General features: G+C 36.2%; 2 protein-coding genes across 2 annotated transcripts; both read right to left on the minus strand.

Annotated features, from left to right (window-relative positions):
* Positions 1-278: 278 nt before the first annotated feature.
* Positions 279-3,530, minus strand: LOC127425118 (induced myeloid leukemia cell differentiation protein Mcl-1-like). The gene is made up of 3 exons (XM_051670773.1): positions 2,961-3,530; positions 1,190-1,440; positions 279-634 (listed from the first exon to the last, which is right to left on the minus strand). The coding sequence occupies exons 1-3, from the start codon at positions 3,373-3,375 to the stop codon at positions 518-520; spliced, it is 783 nt and encodes a 260-aa protein (XP_051526733.1). The 5' UTR covers positions 3,376-3,530; the 3' UTR covers positions 279-517.
* A 10,974-nt stretch (positions 3,531-14,504) lies between these two features.
* On the minus strand, positions 14,505-23,074 carry LOC127425124 (alpha-endosulfine-like). The gene is made up of 3 exons (XM_051670788.1): positions 22,928-23,074; positions 15,706-15,828; positions 14,505-15,572 (listed from the first exon to the last, which is right to left on the minus strand). The coding sequence occupies exons 1-3, from the start codon at positions 22,976-22,978 to the stop codon at positions 15,399-15,401; spliced, it is 348 nt and encodes a 115-aa protein (XP_051526748.1). The 5' UTR covers positions 22,979-23,074; the 3' UTR covers positions 14,505-15,398.
* Between the last annotated feature and the right edge of the window lie 132 nt (positions 23,075-23,206).

Here is a 23,206-nt window from a genome sequence, read left to right on the forward strand (position 1 = left end):
CAACAGTACCGCATCTTCACTTTGAAGTGTGCAGCACATACAGACTATAGATTTAATTATATCACAGCCTACTTATAATTACATCTGGCCATATCGCGATTCCTGTTTTCCTGTCCCTCAATTAAAGACCTCTTTGAATGATATTTAAGACTTTAAGCACCCGCAGTAACCCTGCATACTTGTTTCCACAGTGAAGCAGTCAGCTACAGAAATCACTTTAGCCATCATGTGTAGAAATCATCTGATTCTATGCAATTAAATAATGCAAATGCAAAGTATTGATTTTAGAACATATTTTATTTAAAAAAATAATTCAATAACAATCTGATATTTCAGGTTAAGGGAGAGCTCAATCTGTTTTGGCGTGATCAGATCGCCGGTGGGCCTGTTGCGGGATGTTAAGCACATGTTGGGCTCCAAGCATCTGAATTTTACTCCAACGTCCCACACGCTACTGCGCCAGTCAGGGCCTACTGGAGGGTGTAAGGAATCATCAGTTCAACCAGTCCATTTGGTTTCAGCGAATCAGAAGAGCAAGACCAGCACCGATCCCAGCAAATCCAGCAACTGCAATCAAAGTGTTCCGAACGACAGACTCCACATCCTCAACACGGAAAAACTCCACAAATCCATACTGAAGAGAGAGAGAGAGAGAGAGAGAGAGAGAGAGACAAGTGAGTCCAGCTTACTTCCAAACATAACATGCAAACCAGGGTTGACCAATGAGTTTCCATGACGTCCAGTCATTTGTGATTACTGGATAATTTAGCAGAGTAGAACTACAAAAGGAAATATACCCTACAGAATTTTCCCAGACTTTTCCAGGCAAATCGCCACTTTAAAATTCCCCAGACATTTCCAGGTTTTCCATGACCATGGGATCTTACATTGAGAGCTAGTTAATATGTGGAAAACTCAACAGCCAAGTTGTCTCACTAAACTTTGATTCTCAAGTAAATCTAACTTGTTTTAAGGATGATTTTTGCAGTGCTGTCTGATAATGAAGAGAGTTGAGTTTTACATCTTCTGAATGAACTCAACACTTCAGTTGTGTGTGTGAGATATCCCATCACAACAGCACTGAATTATGCAAGGAGAAGGAAACACAATCGGTTTCCATTCAGTAAGTATAAGAGATTTTCCTTTCGGTCAAACAGAAATGAGACACGTTGTGTTGGCAAGTACTCACCCAGCCTTTGTTCTTTAGGAGCCAGTCGTGTTGTTCAGACATCAGATATGAGGAGATCTGTTCTGCCACTCGGTCTATGCAGTGCTCCCTCTTCGCCGCTTTCAGCCGGGTACACACCTCGGCTCCAAACGCCACCAGACTGCTGATGCGGCCCCAGTTTGTGCTGCCGTCGCTGAACATCTTCTGAGCTATAGAGGAGATGAAGTCCATGTCATCCGGCTGGGAGTCCACCAGCAGCTTCTGCATCATTCCTGAACACAACAGCCCAAACATCATCAACAGAACTGACCCACCACAACTGTGTTATTATAAATGACAGGAAGTACAACAGTCTGAATGGTGTTGGAATGGATTCTATGTATTGCTATAAATTACTAAAAGTACCAACACACTTGTTTTGTTTAACTACGTACACGCGTAGCGATTATAATTTTAGAGTGTAACGATTACATGGCGGACCGCGGACCCGCATTAATTCTAGCGTGACAGTAGTTCTATTTTAACAATAGAACTATTATATATTTTCCAGTAACAATTTTTCTCAAAGAGTTATGGTGTAAAACGGCAAAACATAGTTTCGCGAATGCATCTGCCGATTAAACGCGCTCCCCTCACGGGTAGTCCAAAATGTTTAAAGTGAAACGTTTTGCTTGACGGTTCATGATAATAAATATATTAAAATAAACGATTCACCAATCCACTTATGTAACGCTGGGAAGTCCAATTTAGTGAATCGGTTTGTTTAGACAGATCACGTAAATGAACCGGTTAAGATAAACGATTCACCAATCCGCTTATGTAACACTGGGAAGTCCATTTTAGTGAATCGATTCGTTTGGACCGATCATGTAAACGAACCGGTTAAGATAAACGATTCATCCACTTCTATGTAACACTGGGAAGTCCAATTTAGTGAATCGATTCGTTTGGACCGATCATGTAAACGAACCGGTTAAGATAAACGATTCATCCACTTCTGTGTAACGCTGGGAAGTCCAATTTAGTGAATCGATTCGTTTGGACAGATCATGTACAAACAGTCCTTTGGACTGTTGTAATGAACAGGTTTCAATTAACGATTCACCGATTTAATTGATTCCATTTGTCTTTTTAAATGAAATATTTAGGTATTTACAGAAGTGCAATTTAGCATGTTTTATTTTTTTTTTAAAAAACATGAATTTATTAGTTTAATTTTAACGTTGTCACCCTAATTGTCATTTTGTGTGTGCCAGACAAACCATGTATAATTCATGATAGGGTAAACGTTGGATTAAATAATATAATTTGATATTAAAGCTATATTACATATGTTTTAACGTCTTCATAAATCGCAAATAAAATAATCATGAGCACTGTGTTGATGAAATATTTTATATAATAGTAAACATTGGTATAGGTCACAACACGCATAATATTTATTATTTGTTTGTATCTTTAATGACATGTTTTGTATTGTGGGTGGAGCGCCGATGCACTGTTACATAAACACAGTTTTGTAAACTGCAGATAAGCGGAACTGTGGCAATTCCGAGAATCGCAGTGACGAACTTCCCGGTTTGACCAGAAAAAAAAAAAAAAAAACTACCGATACATTTCTGTTTGCCTGTTTAATACGTGAACATAAATGCGGAAGCACGTGATTAAACTATAAAATGTAATTATTTTACCACATGACGGTCTTTGATAATTTCAAAAGTCCAATCGAGAGAGCGCGGGAACGCGCAGCTTTGTTGGGGGTCTCGGGAGTGCGCATAAGCGCGTGTCTTACCTTTATAAGTTATCTGGTGCTTTGTGAGAATATCACCCACGACGCGCCTGAGAGTCGGTAGTGCGGGGTGAGTATTCCTGCCCGGTGAACACATTCCAGTGTGAGTGCGATAGAGATCCAACAGAAGCTCTCGAGTATCCCGGTCTAGCTGGGCAACACCGAACTCTTGCGGGTCCGGTGTGGCCGGGAGAGACCCGTCCGTCGCAGACACGAACCGCCCGTCCAGTTGCAATCCTTTCAGGCCGTTCGTCCCGGGCCTCAGCGCTTTTAATCCGGTTTCCATTTCATCCGCGTACCCGTCCAGCTCGTCCTCGGCTCGGTTCTTCAGCGCTGATACGGGCACGAGCGCTGTGTGCGCGCCATGCGCAAGGAGACTCACCGCGGCCGTTCTTCTCAATCCAACACTCAGACTCATATTTACGCTCGCAAACAGCAAGGGTACGACTACTTAGAAATGAAACTAAAATACGAGTTTAACGATTAAGTTTAAAGCTTCGACTTGGCGTAGATGAAAGTTACAGTGATTGTGATAGTCAACACTCTTTTCTGAGAGTGAGGCGGAAGTGTCTGGAATGCTGACGCTTTTATAGTAAAGACACCTTCGTACGTCACGAAGTCTCGGCTGGAGTCTCGCGAGAGCCGCCTGCGATGTTCACACACGGTGTTTATTATTATACTTGTGTTTATTTGGAGTCCCACAGAAACTCTACACCAACCCCTAAACCTTTACCCTATCGCTAAATCTAACCCTAAACCCAAACTTAATAACAGCGAATGAGACTCTCGCGAGATGTATGCTGCAGGGTCGTTACCTTCTAGACAGCCATTTGTTTTCTTCCGAACCTTATATGGTCTTCCTTCTTTCTTTTCGAATTATTATTGCCACTTTCGTTTTATTTTTAGAACTGGTTTAAGGTATTATTTTAGCAACAAGTCAAAATTAGATCGTTTTAACTACTGGACAGCTCTCAGAAAGACAATAATCAGAATGTAGTTTATACAGAATATAAATAAAGGTTTATGCTAATTCCAGTTCAGACTAGCCAAGCACAGGTCCAGTGTTGGGTGTAATGCATTACTAAGTAATTAATTACTGTAATTAAATTACTGTTTCATTGAAAAAAGTAAAGTAATGGATTACTCTTAATTTTTCAGTCATTTAATTACAGTTACTTCTGATGTAATCGCGTTAAATACTGTATATAGACTATAGAACAATTCTTTATAAAACAAAAGTGAATTTAAAATCAAAATTTAACGTCTAATGTTAAAAAATATTTTTTCTAATTTAATGCAGCCCCCTTAAATTCTTTGGCCAGTTCGTGTATTATTTATTTGATTTTATATTATTTATTTGAAAGAATTAAAAGAACAGTTTCATGTCTATCCTTGTATTTCTCATCTGGTCGAGGTTGATAAGGGTTTTAAAAAGTAATTAGTAATAAGTAATGCAGTTACTTTTCAGACAGAGTAATTAGTACAGGAATCTAATTACACTGTAGAATATGTCATTAGTAGTTAGTAATGAATTACTTTTTTAGAGTAACTTACCCAACACTGCACAGGCCTAATCCAAACATATATTATCTAGCTAATTCAAATACAGTGAGGAAATCAAGGTGTGCGCAGGCATTCAGGTAAAGTCACCTGGTTAGTATGTAAAACATTTAACCTGATACTGTAACACACCCTTTACCTTTACCACCCATTCACTCCGGTGACTCAAGAGTCCAGTCAGTGTCCTGTACACCTGCTTTCTATGAGCAATGTGAAATAAAATGAGACGTTAAGGGTCAAACTGACATTAATGATGTATTTTTGGCTTTTAGATGGTTTTTCTTTTTTTAAATCACTATCCATAACGTCAGTGACAATAACCATAGAAATAGAGTAAGTGGGTAAAAGGGCCGGTAACCATAAATAGTAGTTCAGATTAATAATAATAATTACCTGTGTTGAGTGACTCAAGCCAGGATAAGTTTTGCGTTCCCTCGCAATACGTTTTATGTTCCCTTACAATTAGTTTTGCGTTCCCTTGCAATAGTTTTCATTCCCTCGCAATAGTTTGCTTTCCTCACAATAAGTTTTGCATTCCCTTGCAATAGTTTTACGTTCCCTCGTAAAACGTTTTGAGTCCATTGCAATAGTTTTGCGTTCCCTCGTAATAAGTTTTGAGTCCCTCGTAATAAGTTTTGTGTTCCCTCGTAATAAGTTTTGAGTCCCTCGCAATAGTTTTGCGTTCCCTTGTAATAAGTTTTGAGTCCCTCGCAATAAGTTTTGAGTCCCTCGCAATAGTTTTGCGTTCCCTCGTAATAAGTTTTGCGTCCCTCGCAATAGTTTTGCATTCCCTCGTAATAAGTTTGGAGTCCCTCGTAATAAGTTTTGAGTCCCTCACAATAGATTTGTGTTCCCCCGTAATAAGTTTTGAGTCCCTCGCAGTAGTTTTGCGTTCCCTCGTAATAAGTTTTGAGTCCCTCGCAATAAGTTTTGAGTCCCTCGCAATAGTTTTACGTTTCCTCGTAATACGTTTTGAGTCCCTCGCAATAGTTTTGCGTTCCCTCGTAATACGTTTTGAGTCCCTTGCAATAGTTTTGCATTCCCTCATAATAAGTTTTGCGTTCCCTCGTAATAAGTTTTGAGTCCCTCACAATAGTTTTGCGTTTCCTCATAATAAGTTTGGAGTCCCTCGCAATAGTTTTTCATTCCCTCGAAATAAGTTTTGAGTCCCTCGTAATAAGTTTTGAGTCCCTCGCAATAGTTTTGCTTTCCCTTGCAATAGTTTTGCGTTCCCTCGCAGTAGTTTTGCGTTTCGTCGCAATAGTTTTGCGTTCCCTCGTAATAAGTTTTGAGTCCCTCGCAATAGTTTTGCATTCCCTCGTAATAAGTTTTAAGTCCCTCGCAATAGTTTTGTGTTCCCTCGTAATAAGTTTTGAGTCCCTCGCAATAGTTTTGCGTTCCCTCGTAATAAGTTTTGAGTCCCTCGCAATAAGTTTTGAGTCCCTCGCAATAGTTTTGCGTTCCCTCGTAATAAGTTTTGAGTCCCTCGCAATAGTTTGTGTGCCCTTGCAATAGTTACGCATTCCCTCGTAATAACTTTTGAGTCCCTCACAATAGTTTTGTGTTCCCTCACAATAGTTATATGTTCCCTTGTAATAAGTTTTGTGTCCCTTGCAATAGTTTTGCGTTCCCTCGCAATAGTTTTACGTTCCCTCGTAATACGTTTTGAGTCCCTCACAATATTTTTGCGTTCCCTTTCAATAGTTTTACGTTCCCTCACAATAGTTTTACATTTCCTCGTAATAAGTTTTGAGTCCCTCGCAATAGTTTTGCATTCCCTTGCAATAGTTTTGCATTCCCTCGCAATAGTTTTACGTTCCCTCGTAATAAGTTTTGAGTCCCTTGCAATAGTTTTGCATTCCCTTCGCAATAGTTTTACGTTCCCTCGTAATAAGTTTTGAGTCCCTCGCAATATTTTTGTGTTCCCTTTCAATAGTTTTGCGTTCCCTCACAATAGTTTTACATTTCCTCGTAATAAGTTTTGTGTCCCTCGCTATAGTTTTGCATTCCCTCGCAATAGTTTTGCATTCCCTCGTAATAAGTTTTGTGTCCCTCGCTATAGTTTTGCATTCCCTTGCAATAGTTTTGTGTTCCCTCGCAATAGTTTTACGTTCTCTAGTAATAAGTTTTGAGTCCCTCGCAATATTTTTGTGTTCCCTTTCAATAGTTTTGCGTTCCCTCATTATAAGTTTTGAGTCCCTCGCAATAGTTTGTGTGCCCTTGCAATAAGTTTTGAGTCCCTCACAATAGTTTTACATTTCCTCGTAATAAGTTTTGCGTTCCCTTGCAATAGTTTTGCGTTCCCTCGCAGTAGTTTTGCATTTCCTCGCAATAGTTTTGCGTTCCCTCGTAATAAGTTTTGAGTTCCTCGCAATAGATTGTGTACCCTTGCAATAAGTTTTGAGTCCCTCACAATAGTTTTGCATTCCCTCGCAATAGTTTTACGTTCCTTCGTAATAAGTTTTGAGTCCCTCGCAATAGTTTTGCATTCCCTCGTAATAAGTTTTAAGTCCCTCGCAATAGTTTTGCGTTCCCTTGCAATAAGTTTTAAGTCCTTTGCAATAGTTTTGCGTTCCCTCGTAATAAGTTTTGAGTCCCTCGTAATAGTTTTGCATTCCCTCATAATAAGTTTTAAGTCCCTCGCAATAGTTTTGTGTTCCCTCCTAATACATTTTGTGTCCCTCGCAATAGTTTTGCATTCCCTCGTAATAAGTTGAGTCCCTCGCAATAGTTTTGCATTCCCTTGCAATAGTTTTGCGTTCCCTCGCAATAGTTTTACGTTCTCTAGTAATAAGTTTTGAGTCCCTCGCAATATTTTTGTGTTCCCTTTCAATAGTTTTGCGTTCCCTCATTATAAGTTTTGAGTCCCTCGCAATAGTTTGTGTGCCCTTGCAATAAGTTTTGAGTCCCTCACAATAGTTTTACATTTCCTCGTAATAAGTTTTGCGTTCCCTTGCAATAGTTTTGCGTTCCCTCGCAGTAGTTATGCATTTCCTCGCAATAGTTTTGCGTTCCCTCGTAATAAGTTTTGAGTTCCTCGCAATAGTTTGTGTACCCTTGCAATAAGTTTTGAGTCCCTCACAATAGTTTTGCATTCCCTCGCAATAGTTTTACGTTCCTTCGTAATAAGTTTTGAGTCCCTCGCAATAGTTTTGCATTCCCTCGTAATAAGTTTTAAGTCCCTTGCAATAGTTTTGCATTCCCTCGTAATACGTTTTGAGTCCCTCGCAATAGTTTTGTGTTCTCTTGCAATAGTTTTGCATTCCCTTGCAATAGTTTTGCATTCCCTCGTAATAAGTTTTGCGTTCCCTCGCAATAGTTTTGCGTTCCCTTGCAATAGTTTTAAGTTCCCTCGTAATAAGTTTTGAGTCCCTCGCAATAGTTTTGTGTTCCCTCGTAATAAGTTTTGAGTCCCTTGCAATAGTTTGTTTGCCCTTTCAATAAGTTTTGCGTTCCCTCGCAATTAATTTACCATGGTTTTACTAGAGTAACCATATTTTTACCTTGATCTTCATAGTGAAACCATAGTACTGATACAGGAAAACAAAAACTATGGTAATAAAAATCATAATTTTGTGGTTATTTGGATTTTACTACAAATATGGTATTTTTGGTAAAACTATAGTAACTACAAGATTGGCTAGTCTATGGTTTCCGTCAATTTGTTTTATAAATAAATAAAATAAAAATAAAAAACAGTTAGCCAACAACAATCATACAATATTGCTGAAGAAAAAACATGTTTTCCGCCAAAAACATCTAACGTTAACGTAAACATTACACATGTAACCTTGGTTCCCTGAGATGAAGGGAATGAGACATTGCTGTAAGAAGTATGGGGAAATACTTTTCTCGATGACCTAGTTGAAACCCATTTGGTTAATACCAGACGGGAATAACTATAGTCTGGGTACCTATATGAGCATATAGATACACACAGTGTAACTATGTGTAACCAACCATGGTTGGAGAAATGTTTTATTTTGATGGGGAGTGCTTGTGACTTAGAGGGGAATTATAATACACCTTAGATATAGTTGCCAGTGTTTCCCATTAATTACCTAGACTGTGGCGGCCCGTCTAATTTGTCCTGCCACAGTTTCATGCTCACACACACACACACACACACACACACACACACACACACACACACACACACACACACACTGGAACCAATTATCTAACGTTAAAGTTATTACCAGCGGCTCTGACAACGTAACTGTTTTCAACATCTAAAGAGCCAGTTCAACACAGGTAACCACTTTTGCTTCATCAGGGCTCGACATTAGCGCTTGTCTGCTTGTCTGGAACAAGTGCATTTTTTTTCAAGCAGACTGATTAAAATGTCATTAACAAAAAAATAATCAGCTATATTTGTGATAGCCGAGGCCTGTGTCACTTATTAGAAAGTTCATATTCTTATTATGCTTTTGAAAGTAATCCAGAGCATGTAATTTTATAATTCGCTAGCAACCTAGTAACAGCTGCGCCCTGTTTGATTGACAGGCGGCGTATGTGCTTGTGCTGAACATGCGCGTGTGTTCTGAAAATGCTTGCGCTTATGCGCACCTGAACCGCTTTTCTTTATTTGACTACCATATGTAACATAAAATAATTATCATATGACAATAGCCTCCTCCCCTATCCAGTGCAGTTTACATTTCTGTCACAGAGAATTTAGTTGATTGCATAGGTATACAATTATGTTGGGCATCGGTCATAATTTTAGAAAAATATACAACATAAACTTTGACATGTTACTTGAACATGTAACATAAATGTCCATTTTTCAATCCAGACAAGTAACTTTTTTACTTGTGAAGTGAATGACCAATTTACTTGTCTGGAGGACAAGCACATGACAATGCTTAATGTTGAGCACTGGCTCAAATGTATGCTGTAGTCGATTTTGTGTTTTGACCATTTGTGAACTGCATTAAACTCTGTCTCATTTATGCTTTGTGGGTGTGACTTTTTTGCCATGTCATCACCATTCATATCTATACAACCAGTGTGTTTATGATTAAATTACTACTAGAGCACAAAATTGTTTACAAGAGCACAAAGTTCTTCATAGATCTAGCCTCATAATTTTGCTCTCAAAGTGCACCAGATTGAAGCATTTAACTTTAAAATGTTATGGGGGAGCATGCCCATGAGGGTCCGAGGTCCACGCACCACAGTCTCACAAAATCCTGTGCGAAACACAGGTGGCTGTACAGAACATAACTGGTAGCCTACCTATAACAAAGGGTTTGGCTTATCTGCTGAATAAATAAGTGCTCCAGAAAGAGAGGACTTGTGAAGAGAACCTGGCGAACGTGTTTTGTGAAGACCATCCTGCTGCTAAGCATATGTCTTGTGAGGACACCCTGTTTGCGCGTGCCCATGAGGATGCCATACCTCTAGCTGAATGCACCTTGACCCCAATAGGGCAGTTCGCGCCTTGTGATTTGTATGCGAGGGCGTTTGCATCTTCAATCCAGTGAGAGAACCTTTGTTTGGAGATGGCCATGCCTTTCGTGTGGCCTCCGAGAACACTGTGTCGAAGGATTGAGGGGTTTGCAGGGTTTGTACCTGCGCGAGATCCTCCTCAAATCCATCCAACTCAACCTCGCGGCCCTGCTATGCCCCCTCTTGTGGTCTATTGGGATCTAACACAGAGGAGACGGGTGGGAGGGCGCAAGAGGCGGAATCACCCCTTAGAACGTGGGCGAATTGGCGGGATGTGCCGCTCTCATTTGGAACACTTGTGGAACGAGTTTTTAAATGTATTTTTTTTTTTTTTATGTATTTATTTTTTATCCCCTTTTCTCCCGATTTGGAATGCCCAGTGCGCACTACTTAGAAGGTCCTCGTGGTGGTGTGGTTACTCACCTCAGTCCGGGTGGTGGAGGACAAGTCTCAGTTGTCTCCGCTTCTGAGACCGTCAATCCGTGCATCTTATCACGTGGCTCGTTGTGCATGACACCACAGAGATGCTGCATGTGGAGGCTCATGCTTTTCTCTGCGATCCAAGCACAACTTACCACGTGCCCCATTGAGAGCGAGAACCACTAATCACGACCACGAGGAGGTTACCCCATGTGACTCTACCCTCCCTAGCAACCGGGCAAATTTGGTTGCTTAGGAGACCTGGCTGGAGTCACTCAGCACGCCCTGGATTCGAACTCGTAACTCCAGGGGTGGTAGTCAGCATCAATACCCACTGAGATACCCAGGCCCCCTTGCGGAACGACATCTTTAAAAAGACGTGTTGCTCGCAAGTGGCTCTTTTTGTGAAAAAGTCTGTATGTGTGTGTGTGTGTGTGTGTGTGTGTGTGTATGTGTATATTTATATATATGTGTATGTGTATATATATATATATATATATATATATATATATATATATTAATGCTGTCGAAGGTAATGCATTAATAGCGCAATAACATATTGAATAACATATAACGTGCCAGTAAAGGCAGCCGGTGCCCCCCTAGGGAGTTGGTGCCCTACGCAGACTGCGTAATATGCATATAGGGAGCAGCGGTACTGATTACTGGCTAACTTAAACCCTGCTGCTGTCTACAAGGTTCTGTCACAGTGTCTCTGTTTGATAGTGCACTAGCCGATGCAGAACATTGCTGGAACGCTGCAGGTAATCTACACTGTCATTAACCCATTTAATCCCACCAGTTACAATTGTGACCGGGGTCTAAAAGGAGTTTTTGATGTATTTTGCAAAGAGTTGCCAATTGTAAATGACAGTGTAGGCTTTTTTGCATGAGTGGTGCAAACAGTCACGTGACCAGAGCTGTTTAATTCCACTATGCTCCTGGAAAGATTATGTCTGTCAAAACTCCATAAAAAGAAGCGAATAAATCCTGTCATAATACACTTACAACTACCGTATTTTGTACATCATTTGAATTGAGATGTGTGGTGTTCATTTTCTGTTGTTCAACTCTGTGGGGTAGGTTTTGTGTGAATGACTGAAAAATACATCTGGATGAAGCATATTTTGTCCACTCATGTTTATAAAGAGATTGCGATTAATTGCGATTAACTACAAAACGCGATTAAATATTTTAATCATTTGACAGCCGTAATATATATATATATATATATATAGTAATCCTTCTCACTGCAGGTACACGAGCACAGGCGACAAGTCGTCCTGTTCGTGTCTCGCAGAGTAGAACCATCCGCTGAAAGTGTATCTCGATGGCGAAGCGGAGAGGGTTTCCTAGACGAAGTTTACTACGAAGAAATATTCGTAGTCGTGAAGGAAGAAAAATTTGAAGTAATGGTGACTGAGTGCCCACTTATATAGGCCGACTGCACGCCTAAAGGGGCAAAGCTCAGATCACCATTGCCAATCAGAAGATTGGCATTATTTTACAAGGGTTTCAACTAGGTCGTCAATGAATGTATTTCCCCATACTGCTTACATCAATGTCGAGTGAACTGAATTGAAAGGGAACTATGGTTACTACAGACTACGATATTGGTAGCACTTTATTATAAGGTTACATTTGTTAATATTAGCAAAGCATAATGTATCATTAACTAACAATGAACAAAATACTTTTTACAGTATTTATTAATCTTTATTAATGTTAGTTAATAAAAATAGGCCTACAGTTTTTCATTATTAGTTTATGTTAGTTCATAGTGCATTTACTATGTATACAACTTTAGATTTTAAAACTCATATGTTAAAATTAACATTAACCAAGGTTAATAAATGTTGTAAAAATATTATTAATTGTTAGTTCGTGTTAACTAATGTTCTCAACTAATGGTAACAAATGTAACCTTATTTTAAAGTGTTACCATAATATTACTATAGTTAAACCATAGTTAAACTATAGTATTTGCATAGTAAAACCATGATACCCATAAAATTATGGTTTTATCACTATGGTTTCACTACGGATATGATGGTTAAAATATGGTTACTGTATTAAAACCATGGTAAATTTATAGAGGGAATGCAAAACTATTTCAGAAAAAAAAATTCCCGCTCTTTCCTCTCAGGGGCTCCATAATTTTATTATTTGAATATATGTAGGTATTTTGTATTTATACTATTTATTGAATTCATATTATTTATGAATTGTATAACATATGCTTCTTATTGATTGCGTCTTATATATACAGGTGCATCTCAATAAATTAGAATGTCGTGGAAAAGTTCATTTATTTCAGTAATTCAACTCAAATTGTGAAACTCGTGTATTAAATAAATTCAATGCACACAGACTGAAGTAGTTTAAGTCTTTGGTTCTTTTAATTGTGATGATTTTGGCTCACATTTAACAAAAACCCACCAATTCACTATCTCAAAAAATTAGAATATGGTGACATGCCAATCAGCTAATCAACTCAAAACACCTGCAAAGGTTTCCTGAGCCTTCAAAATGGTCTCTCAGTTTGGTTCACTAGGCTACACAATCATGGGGAAGACTGCTGATCTGACAGTTGTCCAGAAGACAATCATTGACACCCTTCACAAGGAGGGTAAGCCACAAACATTCATTGCCAAAGAAGCTGGCTGTTCACAGAGTGCTGTATCCAAGCATGTTAACAGAAAGTTGAGTGGAAGGAAAAAGTGTGGAAGAAAAAGATGCACAACCAACCAAGAGAACTGCAGCCTTATGATTGTCAAGCAAAATCGATTCAAGAATTTGGGTGAACTTCACAAGGAATGGACTGAGGCTGGGGTCAAGGCATCAAGAGCCACCACACACAGACGTGTCAAGGAATTTGGCTACAGTTGTCATATTCCTCTTGTTAAGCCACTCCTGAACCACAGACAACGTCAGAGGCGTCTTACCTGGGCTAAGGAGAAGAAGAACTGGACTGTTGCCCAGTGGTCCAAAGTCCTCTTTCCAGATGAGAGCAAGTTTTGTATTTCATTTGGAAACCAAGATCCTAGAGTCTGGAGGAAGGGTGGAGAAGCTCATAGCCCAAGTTGCTTGAGGTCCAGAGTTAAGTTTCCACAGTCTGTGATGATTTGGGGTGCAATGTCATCTGCTGGTGTTGGTCCATTGTGTTTTTTGAAAACCAAAGTCACTGCACCCGTTTCCCAAGAAATTTTGGAGCACTTCATGCTTCCTTCTGCTGACCAGCTTTTTAAAAGATGCTGATTTCATTTTCCAGCAGGATTTGGCACCTGCCCACACTGCCAAAAGCACCAAAAGTTGGTTAAATGACCATGGTGTTGGTGTGCTTGACTGGCCAGCAAACTCACCAGACCTGAACCCCATAGAGAATCTATGGGGTATTGTCAAGAGGAAAATGAGAAACAAGAGACCAAAAAATGCAGATGAGCTGAAGGCCACTGTCAAAGAAACCTGGGCTTCCATACCACCTCAGCAGTGCCACAAACTGATCACCTCCATGCCACGCCGAATTGAGGCAGTAATTAAAGCAAAAGGAGCCCCTACCAAGTATTGAGTACATATACAGTAAATGAACATACTTTCCAGAAGGCCAACAATTCACTAAAAATGTTTTTTTTTATTGGTCTTATGATGTATTCTAATTTTTTGAGATAGTGAATTGGTGGGTTTTTGTTAAATGTGAGCCAAAATCATCACAATTAAAAGAACCAAAGACTTAAACTACTTCAGTCTGTGTGCATTGAATTTATTTAATACACGAGTTTCACAATTTGAGTTGAATTACTGAAATAAATGAACTTTTCCACGACATTCTAATTTATTGAGATGCACCTGTATATATTAGAGCACACAGGAAGTGCTCACTGAGGGTCAAACACTGAAGCACTGCTGCCTCCTGCTGGTTTGAGAGCACAATACAGTCCTAAAGATAAGATCACTGCCACGTGGTCTGTTTCAGGATGTTTATTTTGACTCATGTTTTATTCAGTTAATACTGCAATTTCATTGCAACTTTAATTTGGTGTTGAAAAGCACACAAACTTGTTGGTGTGTCGCTGCCACATTTCATCTTAAGAAGGACAACTCGGAGCACAGATAAACAATGTAAAATTTTATTTCAAATACCGCAAAACAAATTGACTTTGTTTGATATTTAACATACACTCTCTGTACATTTATTGACATCAGGACCTCTCCCCTTGCCCCTCCACAGTTATATGACATCACCACTTTCGCATAATGATCCGGTTTACACTGGAGAGGAACAGAGATGTTGCTTCACGTCCTGATTAAAGATGCAAGCTTGTGAGAATGACACAGGAAATGCCATCATCATGTGTGATGTGTGTATTTATGAGAGCACAAACACATCTCCATATATCACTCTATTTACTGTACAAATTTCATACATTAATAAATTTAACTTGTACATTATATTCCAAGACCGTGTTTTGTGTTCTGCAGAAGAAAGTCATACGGGTTTAGAACAACATGAAGGTGAGTAAATGATGACAGAAATGTCAGTTTTCGGTGGACTATTGCTTTAAAGAGACAGTTCAGTGTTTTTTTACTTGTGTGTGTGTGATACACACTGCCTCATTCTTTCAGTCGAGTGTGTTTTAGCAGCTACACATTACAAACACAAACCAGTTTGAGTGTGTATGTGTGCATCCAGCTCTCTACAGTAAACATACAGTCTGTGTGTTCAGTGATTGTGTGCATGTACGGTTTCAAGACAACTTGTAAAATAATGATAAGAGGATAGTGAGTGAAGATTGATCTGCTCCACCAATCGGCAACTTGTTTGTGTAATTAAAAGCCTTCAGGGTTGGAGAAACCATCATTTAAACAAACACTGATCCCAAAATGATCCCAAGAATAACCACTTTTCTACATGTACATCTGTGTCCGTGTGTGTGCAGCAGCATTCATGAAGAGCCCAGCTGGGCGGAGAGTGTGTGTGTGTGTGTGTGTGTGTGTGTGTGTGTGTGTTTATCCAGCTAGTTTGCTGGTGAGTATGGAGGTTTTCCTCTGAGGCAAGTCTTGTGGTGTGGGGATGTGGTCTCCAGTCACCAAGTTCTTATCAGGTCCAACAGCTGCCACTAAATGTTTGCTCTTCATGTTAGCCTTCGCCATGTTATAATCACCGGAGTCAAAGTACTTTTGCTAGAAGAAAAGAGAGAAAAGATCTTGACATGAATACAAAGTCTTGATTATTTAGATGCTGCATTGCATGTTAATGTAGAATGATTCTAGTTTTGCTCAGGTTGAGTGTGTGACAGACAGAATTTGTACTCACTCCTTTCTGTAATCTTTTCATCAGGAAGTCCGAGCCGCCAGGTTTTTGTCCCAGGTTTGGATATTTTGCCTTCAGCTTGGCCTCTTCAGCCAGTAGTGGGTTACAGTTCTTCTCTTGACAATCCTGCAATTTAGTAATTGTTTCTGCTATAATCATTGTACGTAAGCCTAATGTCATCAGACATTCACAAAATAAATAATACTGCCAGTGCCATCAAATCAGTAATATAATAGTCAAACACATCTCTACATACAGTAAATCAGACAATAATCAAATACCTAGTAATTCTTTCTGTTTGTTATCCAAACATACACTCCCATGTAATATTACACGCCTCTTTAATGATAGTAAAAGATCAGGTTACTGTCATTAAAGATTCGGTTATGTTATAAAAGACCAAGAGATTAGTGTTATATGAACTGAGAGATCAGATCAGTCATGTAATTAATGAAAGATCAGTTCAGTCATGTAATTAATGAAAGATCAGTTTAGTTATTTAATTAATAGAGATCAGTTCAGTTATGTTATAAAAGAAAGATCGGTTCAGTTATGTAATTAATGAAAGATCAGTTCAGTTATGTAATTAATGAAAGATCAGTTCAGTCATGTAATTAATGAAAGATCAGTTCAGTCATGTTATTAATGAAAGATCGGTTCAGTTATGTAATTAATGAAAGATCAGTTCAGTTATGTAATTAATGAAATATCAGTTCAGTCATGTAATTAATGAAAGATCAGTTCAGTCATGTAATTAATGAAAGATCAGTTCAGTCATGTTATTAATGAAAGATCAGTTCAGTCATGTTATTAATGAAAGATCAGTTCAGTCATGTTATTAATGAAAGATCAGTTGAGTTATGTTATTAATGAAAGATCAGTTCAGTTATGTTATTAATGAAAGATCAGTTCAGTCATGTTATTAATGAAAGATCAGTTCAGTCATGTAATTAATGAAAGATCAGTTCAGTCATGTAATTAATGAAAGATCAGTTCAGTCATGTTATTAATGAAAGATCAGTTCAGTCATGTTATTAATGAAAGATCAGTTCAGTCATGTAATTAATGAAAGATCAGTTGAGTTATGTTATTAATGAAAGATCAGTTCAGTCATGTTATTAATGAAAGATCAGTTCAGTCATGTAATTAATGAAAGATCAGTTCAGTCATGTAATTAATGAAAGATCAGTTCAGTCATGTTATTAATGAAAGATCAGTTGAGTTATGTTATTAATGAAAGATCAGTTCAGTTATGTTATTAATGAAAGATCAGTTGAGTCATGTAATTAATGAAAGATCAGTTCAGTCATGTTATTTATGAAAGATCAGTTTAGTTATTTAATTAATAGAGATCAGTTCAGTTATGTTATAAAAGAAAGATCAGTTCAGTTATGTTATTAATGAAAGATCGGTTCAGTTATGTAATTAATGAAAGATCAGTTCAGTTATGTAATTAATGAAATATCAGTTCAGTCATGTAATTAATGAAAGATCAGTTCAGTCATGTAATTAATGAAAGATCAGTTCAGTCATGTTATTAATGAAAGATCAGTTCAGTCATGTTATTAATGAAAGATCAGTTCAGTCATGTAATTAATGAAAGATCAGTTCAGTCATGTAATTAATGAAAGATCAGTTTAGTTATTTAATTAATAGAGATCAGTTCAGTTATGTTATAAAAGAAAGATCGGTTCAGTTATGTAATTAATGAAAGATCAGTTCAGTTATGTAATTAATGAAAGATCAGTTCAGTCATGTAATTAATGAAAGATCAGTTCAGTCATGTTATTAATGAAAGATCAGTTCAGTCATGTTATTAATGAAAGATCAGTTCAGTCATGTTATTAATGAAAGATCAGTTGAGTTATGTTATTAATGAAAGATCAGTTCAGTTATGTTATTAATGAAAGATCAGTTCAGTCATGTTATTAATGAAAGATCAGTTCAGTCATGTAATTAATGAAAGATCAGTTCAGTCATGTAATTAATGAAAGATCAGTTCAGTCATGTTATTAATGAAAGATCAGTTCAGTCATGTTATTAATGAAAGATCAGTTCAGTCATGTAATTAATGAAAGATCAGTTGAGTTATGTTATTAATGAAAGATCAGTTCAGTCATGTTATTAATGAAAGATCAGTTCAGTCATGTTATTAATGAAAGATCAGTTCAGTTATGTTATTAATGAAAGATCAGTTCAGTTATGTTATTAATGAAAGATCAGTTCAGTCATGTTATTAATGAAAGATCAGTTCAGTCATGTAATTAATGAAAGATCAGTTCAGTCATGTAATTAATGAAAGATCAGTTCAGTCATGTTATTAATGAAAGATCAGTTCAGTCATGTTATTAATGAAAGATCAGTTCAGTCATGTAATTAATGAAAGATCAGTTGAGTTATGTTATTAATGAAAGATCAGTTCAGTCATGTTATTAATGAAAGATCAGTTCAGTCATGTAATTAATGAAAGATCAGTTCAGTCATGTAATTAATGAAAGATCAGTTCAGTCATGTTATTAATGAAAGATCAGTTGAGTTATGTTATTAATGAAAGATCAGTTCAGTTATGTTATTAATGAAAGATCAGTTGAGTCATGTAATTAATGAAAGATCAGTTCAGTCATGTTATTTATGAAAGATCAGTTTAGTTATTTAATTAATAGAGATCAGTTCAGTTATGTTATAAAAGAAAGATCAGTTCAGTTATGTTATTAATGAAAGATCGGTTCAGTTATGTAATTAATGAAAGATCAGTTCAGTTATGTAATTAATGAAATATCAGTTCAGTCATGTAATTAATGAAAGATCAGTTCAGTCATGTAATTAATGAAAGATCAGTTCAGTCATGTTATTAATGAAAGATCAGTTCAGTCATGTTATTAATGAAAGATCAGTTGAGTTATGTTATTAATGAAAGATCAGTTCAGTTATGTTATTAATGAAAGATCAGTTGAGTCATGTAATTAATGAAAGATCAGTTCAGTTATGTAATTAATGAAAGATCAGTTCAGTCATGTTATTAATGAAAGATCAGTTCAGTCATGTAATTAATGAAAGATCAGTTCAGTTATGTTATTAATGAAAGATCAGTTCAGTTATGTTATTAATGAAAGATCAGTTCAGTTATGTAATTAATGAAAGATCAGTTCAGTCATGTAATTAATGAAAGATCAGTTCAGTTATGTTATTAATGAAGGATCAGTTCAGTCATGTAATTAATGAAAGATCAGTTCAGTTATGTAATTAATGAAAGATAAGTTCAGTCATGTTATTAATGAAAGATCAGTTCAGTTATGTTATTAATGAAGGATCAGTTCAGTCATGTAATTAATGAAAGATCAGTTCAGTCATGTTATTTATGAAAGATCAGTTTAGTTATTTAATTAATAGAGATCAGTTCAGATATGTTATAAAAGAAAGATCAGTTCAGTTATGTTATTAATGAAAGATCAGTTCAGTCATGTAATTAATGAAAGATCAGTTCAGTCATGTAATTAATGAAAGATCAGTTCAGTCATGTAATTAATGAAAGATCAGTTCAGTTATGTTATTAATGAAGGATCAGTTCAGTCATGTAATTAATGAAAGATCAGTTCAGTCATGTTATTTATGAAAGATCAGTTTAGTTATTTAATTAATAGAGATCAGTTCAGATATGTTATAAAAGAAAGATCAGTTCAGTTATGTTATTAATGAAAGATCAGTTCAGTTATGTAATTAATGAAAGATCAGTTCAGTCATGTAATTAATGAAAGATCAGTTCAGTCATGTTATTAATGAAAGATCAGTTCAGTCATGTAATTAATGAAAGATCGGTTCAGTCATGTAATTAATGAAAGATCAGTTCAGTCATGTAATTAATGAAAGATCGGTTCAGTCATGTAATTAATGAAAGATCGGTTCAGTCATGTAATTAATGAAAGATCGGTTCAGTCATGTAATTAATGAAAGATCGGTTCAGTCATGTAATTAATGAAAGATCGGTTCAGTCATGTAATTAATGAAAGATCGGTTCAGTCATGTAATTAATGAAAGATCGGTTCAGTCATGTTATTAATGAAAGATCGGTTCAGTCATGTTATTAATGAAAGATCGGTTCAGTCATGTTATTAATGAAAGATCGGTTCAGTTATGTAATTAATGAAAGATCGGTTCAGTCATGTAATTAATGAAAGATCAGTTCAGTCATGTAATTAATGAAAGATCAGTTCAGTCATGTAATTAATGAAAGATCAGTTCAGTCATGTAATTAATGAAAGATCAGTTCAGTCATGTAATTAATGAAAGATCAGTTCAGTCATGTAATTAATGAAAGATCAGTTCAGTCATGTTATTAATGAAAGATCAGTTCAGTCATGTTATTAATGAAAGATCAGTTCAGTTATGTTATTAATGAAAGATCAGTTCAGTCATGTAATTAATGAAAGATCAGTTCAGTCATGTTATTAATGAAAGATCAGTTCAGTCATGTAATTAATGAAAGATCAGTTCAGTCATGTAATTAATGAAATATCAGTTCAGTCATGTAATTAATGAAAGATCAGTTCAGTCATGTAATTAATGAAAGATCAGTTCAGTTATGTTATTAATGAAAGATCAGTTCAGTTATGTAATTAATGAAAGATCAGTTCAGTCATGTAATTAATGAAAGATCAGTTCAGTCATGTAATTAATGAAAGATCAGTTCAGTCATGTTATTAATGAAAGATCAGTTCAGTCATGTTATTAATGAAAGATCAGTTGAGTTATGTTATTAATGAAAGATCAGTTCAGTTATGTTATTAATGAAAGATCAGTTCAGTCATGTAATTAATGAAAGATCAGTTCAGTCATGTAATTAATGAAAGATAAGTTCAGTCATGTTATTAATGAAAGATCAGTTCAGTCATGTAATTAATGAAAGATCAGTTCAGTCATGTAATTAATGAAAGATCAGTTCAGTCATGTTATTTATGAAAGATCAGTTTAGTTATTTAATTAATAGAGATCAGTTCAGTTATGTTATAAAAGAAAGATCAGTTCAGTTATGTTATTAATGAAAGATCAGTTCAGTTATGTAATTAATGAAAGATCAGTTCAGTCATGTAATTAATGAAAGATCAGTTCAGTCATGTAATTAATGAAAGATCAGTTCAGTCATGTAATTAATGAAAGATCGGTTCAGTCATGTAATTAATGAAAGATCGGTTCAGTCATGTTATTAATGAAAGATCGGTTCAGTCATGTTATTAATGAAAGATCGGTTCAGTTATGTAATTAATGAAAGATCGGTTCAGTCATGTAATTAATGAAAGATCGGTTCAGTCATGTAATTAATGAAAGATCGGTTCAGTCATGTAATTAATGAAAGATCGGTTCAGTTATGTAATTAATGAAATATCAGTTCAGTCATGTTATTAATGAAAGATCAGTTCAGTCATGTAATTAATGAAAGATCAGTTCAGTCATGTAATTAATGAAAGATCAGTTCAGTCATGTTATTAATGAAAGATCAGTTCAGTCATGTAATTAATGAAAGATCAGTTCAGTCATGTAATTAATGAAAGATCAGTTCAGTCATGTTATTAATGAAAGATCAGTTCAGTCATGTAATTAATGAAAGATCGGTTCAGTCATGTAATTAATGAAATATCAGTTCAGTCATGTTATTAATGAAAGATCGGTTCAGTCATGTAATTAATGAAAGATCAGTTCAGTCATGTAATTAATGAAATATCAGTTCAGTCATGTTATTAATGAAAGATCAGTTCAGTCATGTAATTAATGAAAGATCGGTTCAGTCATGTTATTAATGAAAGATCAGTTCAGTCATGTTATTAATGAATGATCGGTTCAGTCATGTTATTAATGAAGGATCAGTTCAGTCATGTAATTAATGAAAGATCAGTTCAGTTATGTAATTAATGAAAGATCAGTTCAGTCATGTTATTAATGAAAGATCAGTTCAGTTATGTTATTAATGAAGGATCAGTTCAGTCATGTAATTAATGAAAGATCAGTTCAGTCATGTAATTAATGAAGGATCAGTTCAGTTATTTTATTTATGAAAGATCAGTTTAGTTATTTAATTAATAGAGATCAGTTCAGTTATGTTATAAAAGAAAGATCAGTTCAGTTATGTAATTAATGAAAGATCAGTTCAGTCATGTAATTAATGAAGGATCAGTTCAGTTATTTTATTAATGAAAGATCAGTTCAGTTATGTTATAAAAGAAAGATCAGTTCAGTTATGTAATTAATGAAAGATCAGTTCAGTCATGTAATTAATGAAAGATCAGTTCAGTCATGTTATTAATGAAAGATCAGTTCAGTCATGTTATTAATGAAAGATCAGTTATGTTGTTATTAATGAAAGATCAGTTCATTTGTGTAATTAATGAAAGATCAGTTCAGTTATGTAATTAATGAAAGATCAGTTCAGTCATGTAATTAATGAAAGATCAGTTCAGTCATGTTATTAATGAAAGATCAGTTCAGTTATTTTATTAATAGAGATCAGTTCAGTTATGTTATAAAAGAAAGATCAGTTCAGTTATGTAATTAATGAAGGATCAGTTCAGTTATGTTATTAATGAAGGATCAGTTCAGTCATGTAATTAATGAAAGATCAGTTCAGTTATGTTATTAATGAAAGATCAGTTCAGTTATGTTATTAATGAAGGATCAGTTCAGTCATGTAATTAATGAAAGATCAGTTCAGTTATGTAATTAATGAAGGATCAGTTCAGTTATTTTATTAATGAAAGATCAGTTTAGTTATTTTATTAATAGAGATCAGTTCAGTTATGTTATAAAAGAAAGATCAGTTCAGTTATGTAATTAATGAAGGATCGGTTTGGTCATATTATTACTGAGAGAGATCAGTTCAGTTATTTTATTAGTTCAATCAGATTATAAGTGAGAGATCTGCTCAGTCAAGAGTTTAGATATGACAACCGGAAGACTTCTCAGTAGCTTGACAACAAAGAAATCAGCCAATAGAAATGTGCTATCAATGTGACTAATTCACTGATAAACCAATAAAAACGAGGATAACCTCCGACAGAGGGTGGGACTTCCTTATATGAAAAACAGGACCCTTTAAGTCACGATTTCATTCCTGACGGTTTCAAATCCCGTAAGAACTCACGGCTCAGCTCTGAAACGACTGATAATTTCATCTGTGTGCCGGGTTTGTGTTGTTTCACTCATAAAGACCGGTTATTTTGGATCACACTGACAGTACCTGCTTCTCTTCGGACTCCAGCTGATTCTCCGTGTCCTGATTCTCTGACATGATTCCCGCAGCTCAAACACCGTAAATAAAGCCTTTCCTCCGTCTGAAAAGTCTGCAGCAGCCGCAGTTATTACAGCGCAATCTGTCACCTTGCACCAGAATGGCGGATGACACAACTGACGTCATCAACGTGGGCGGGTTCAGAATGATGGACATGTGAAATGGCCAATGAGGTTCAAGATCAGCCTGAAACGTCTTTCGTAACTGAAACCAGAATTGAGCGTTTCA

The sequence above is a fragment of the Myxocyprinus asiaticus genome, chromosome 34 (genome assembly GCF_019703515.2).
Source record: "Myxocyprinus asiaticus isolate MX2 ecotype Aquarium Trade chromosome 34, UBuf_Myxa_2, whole genome shotgun sequence".
Classification (NCBI taxonomy): domain Eukaryota; kingdom Metazoa; phylum Chordata; class Actinopteri; order Cypriniformes; family Catostomidae; genus Myxocyprinus; species Myxocyprinus asiaticus.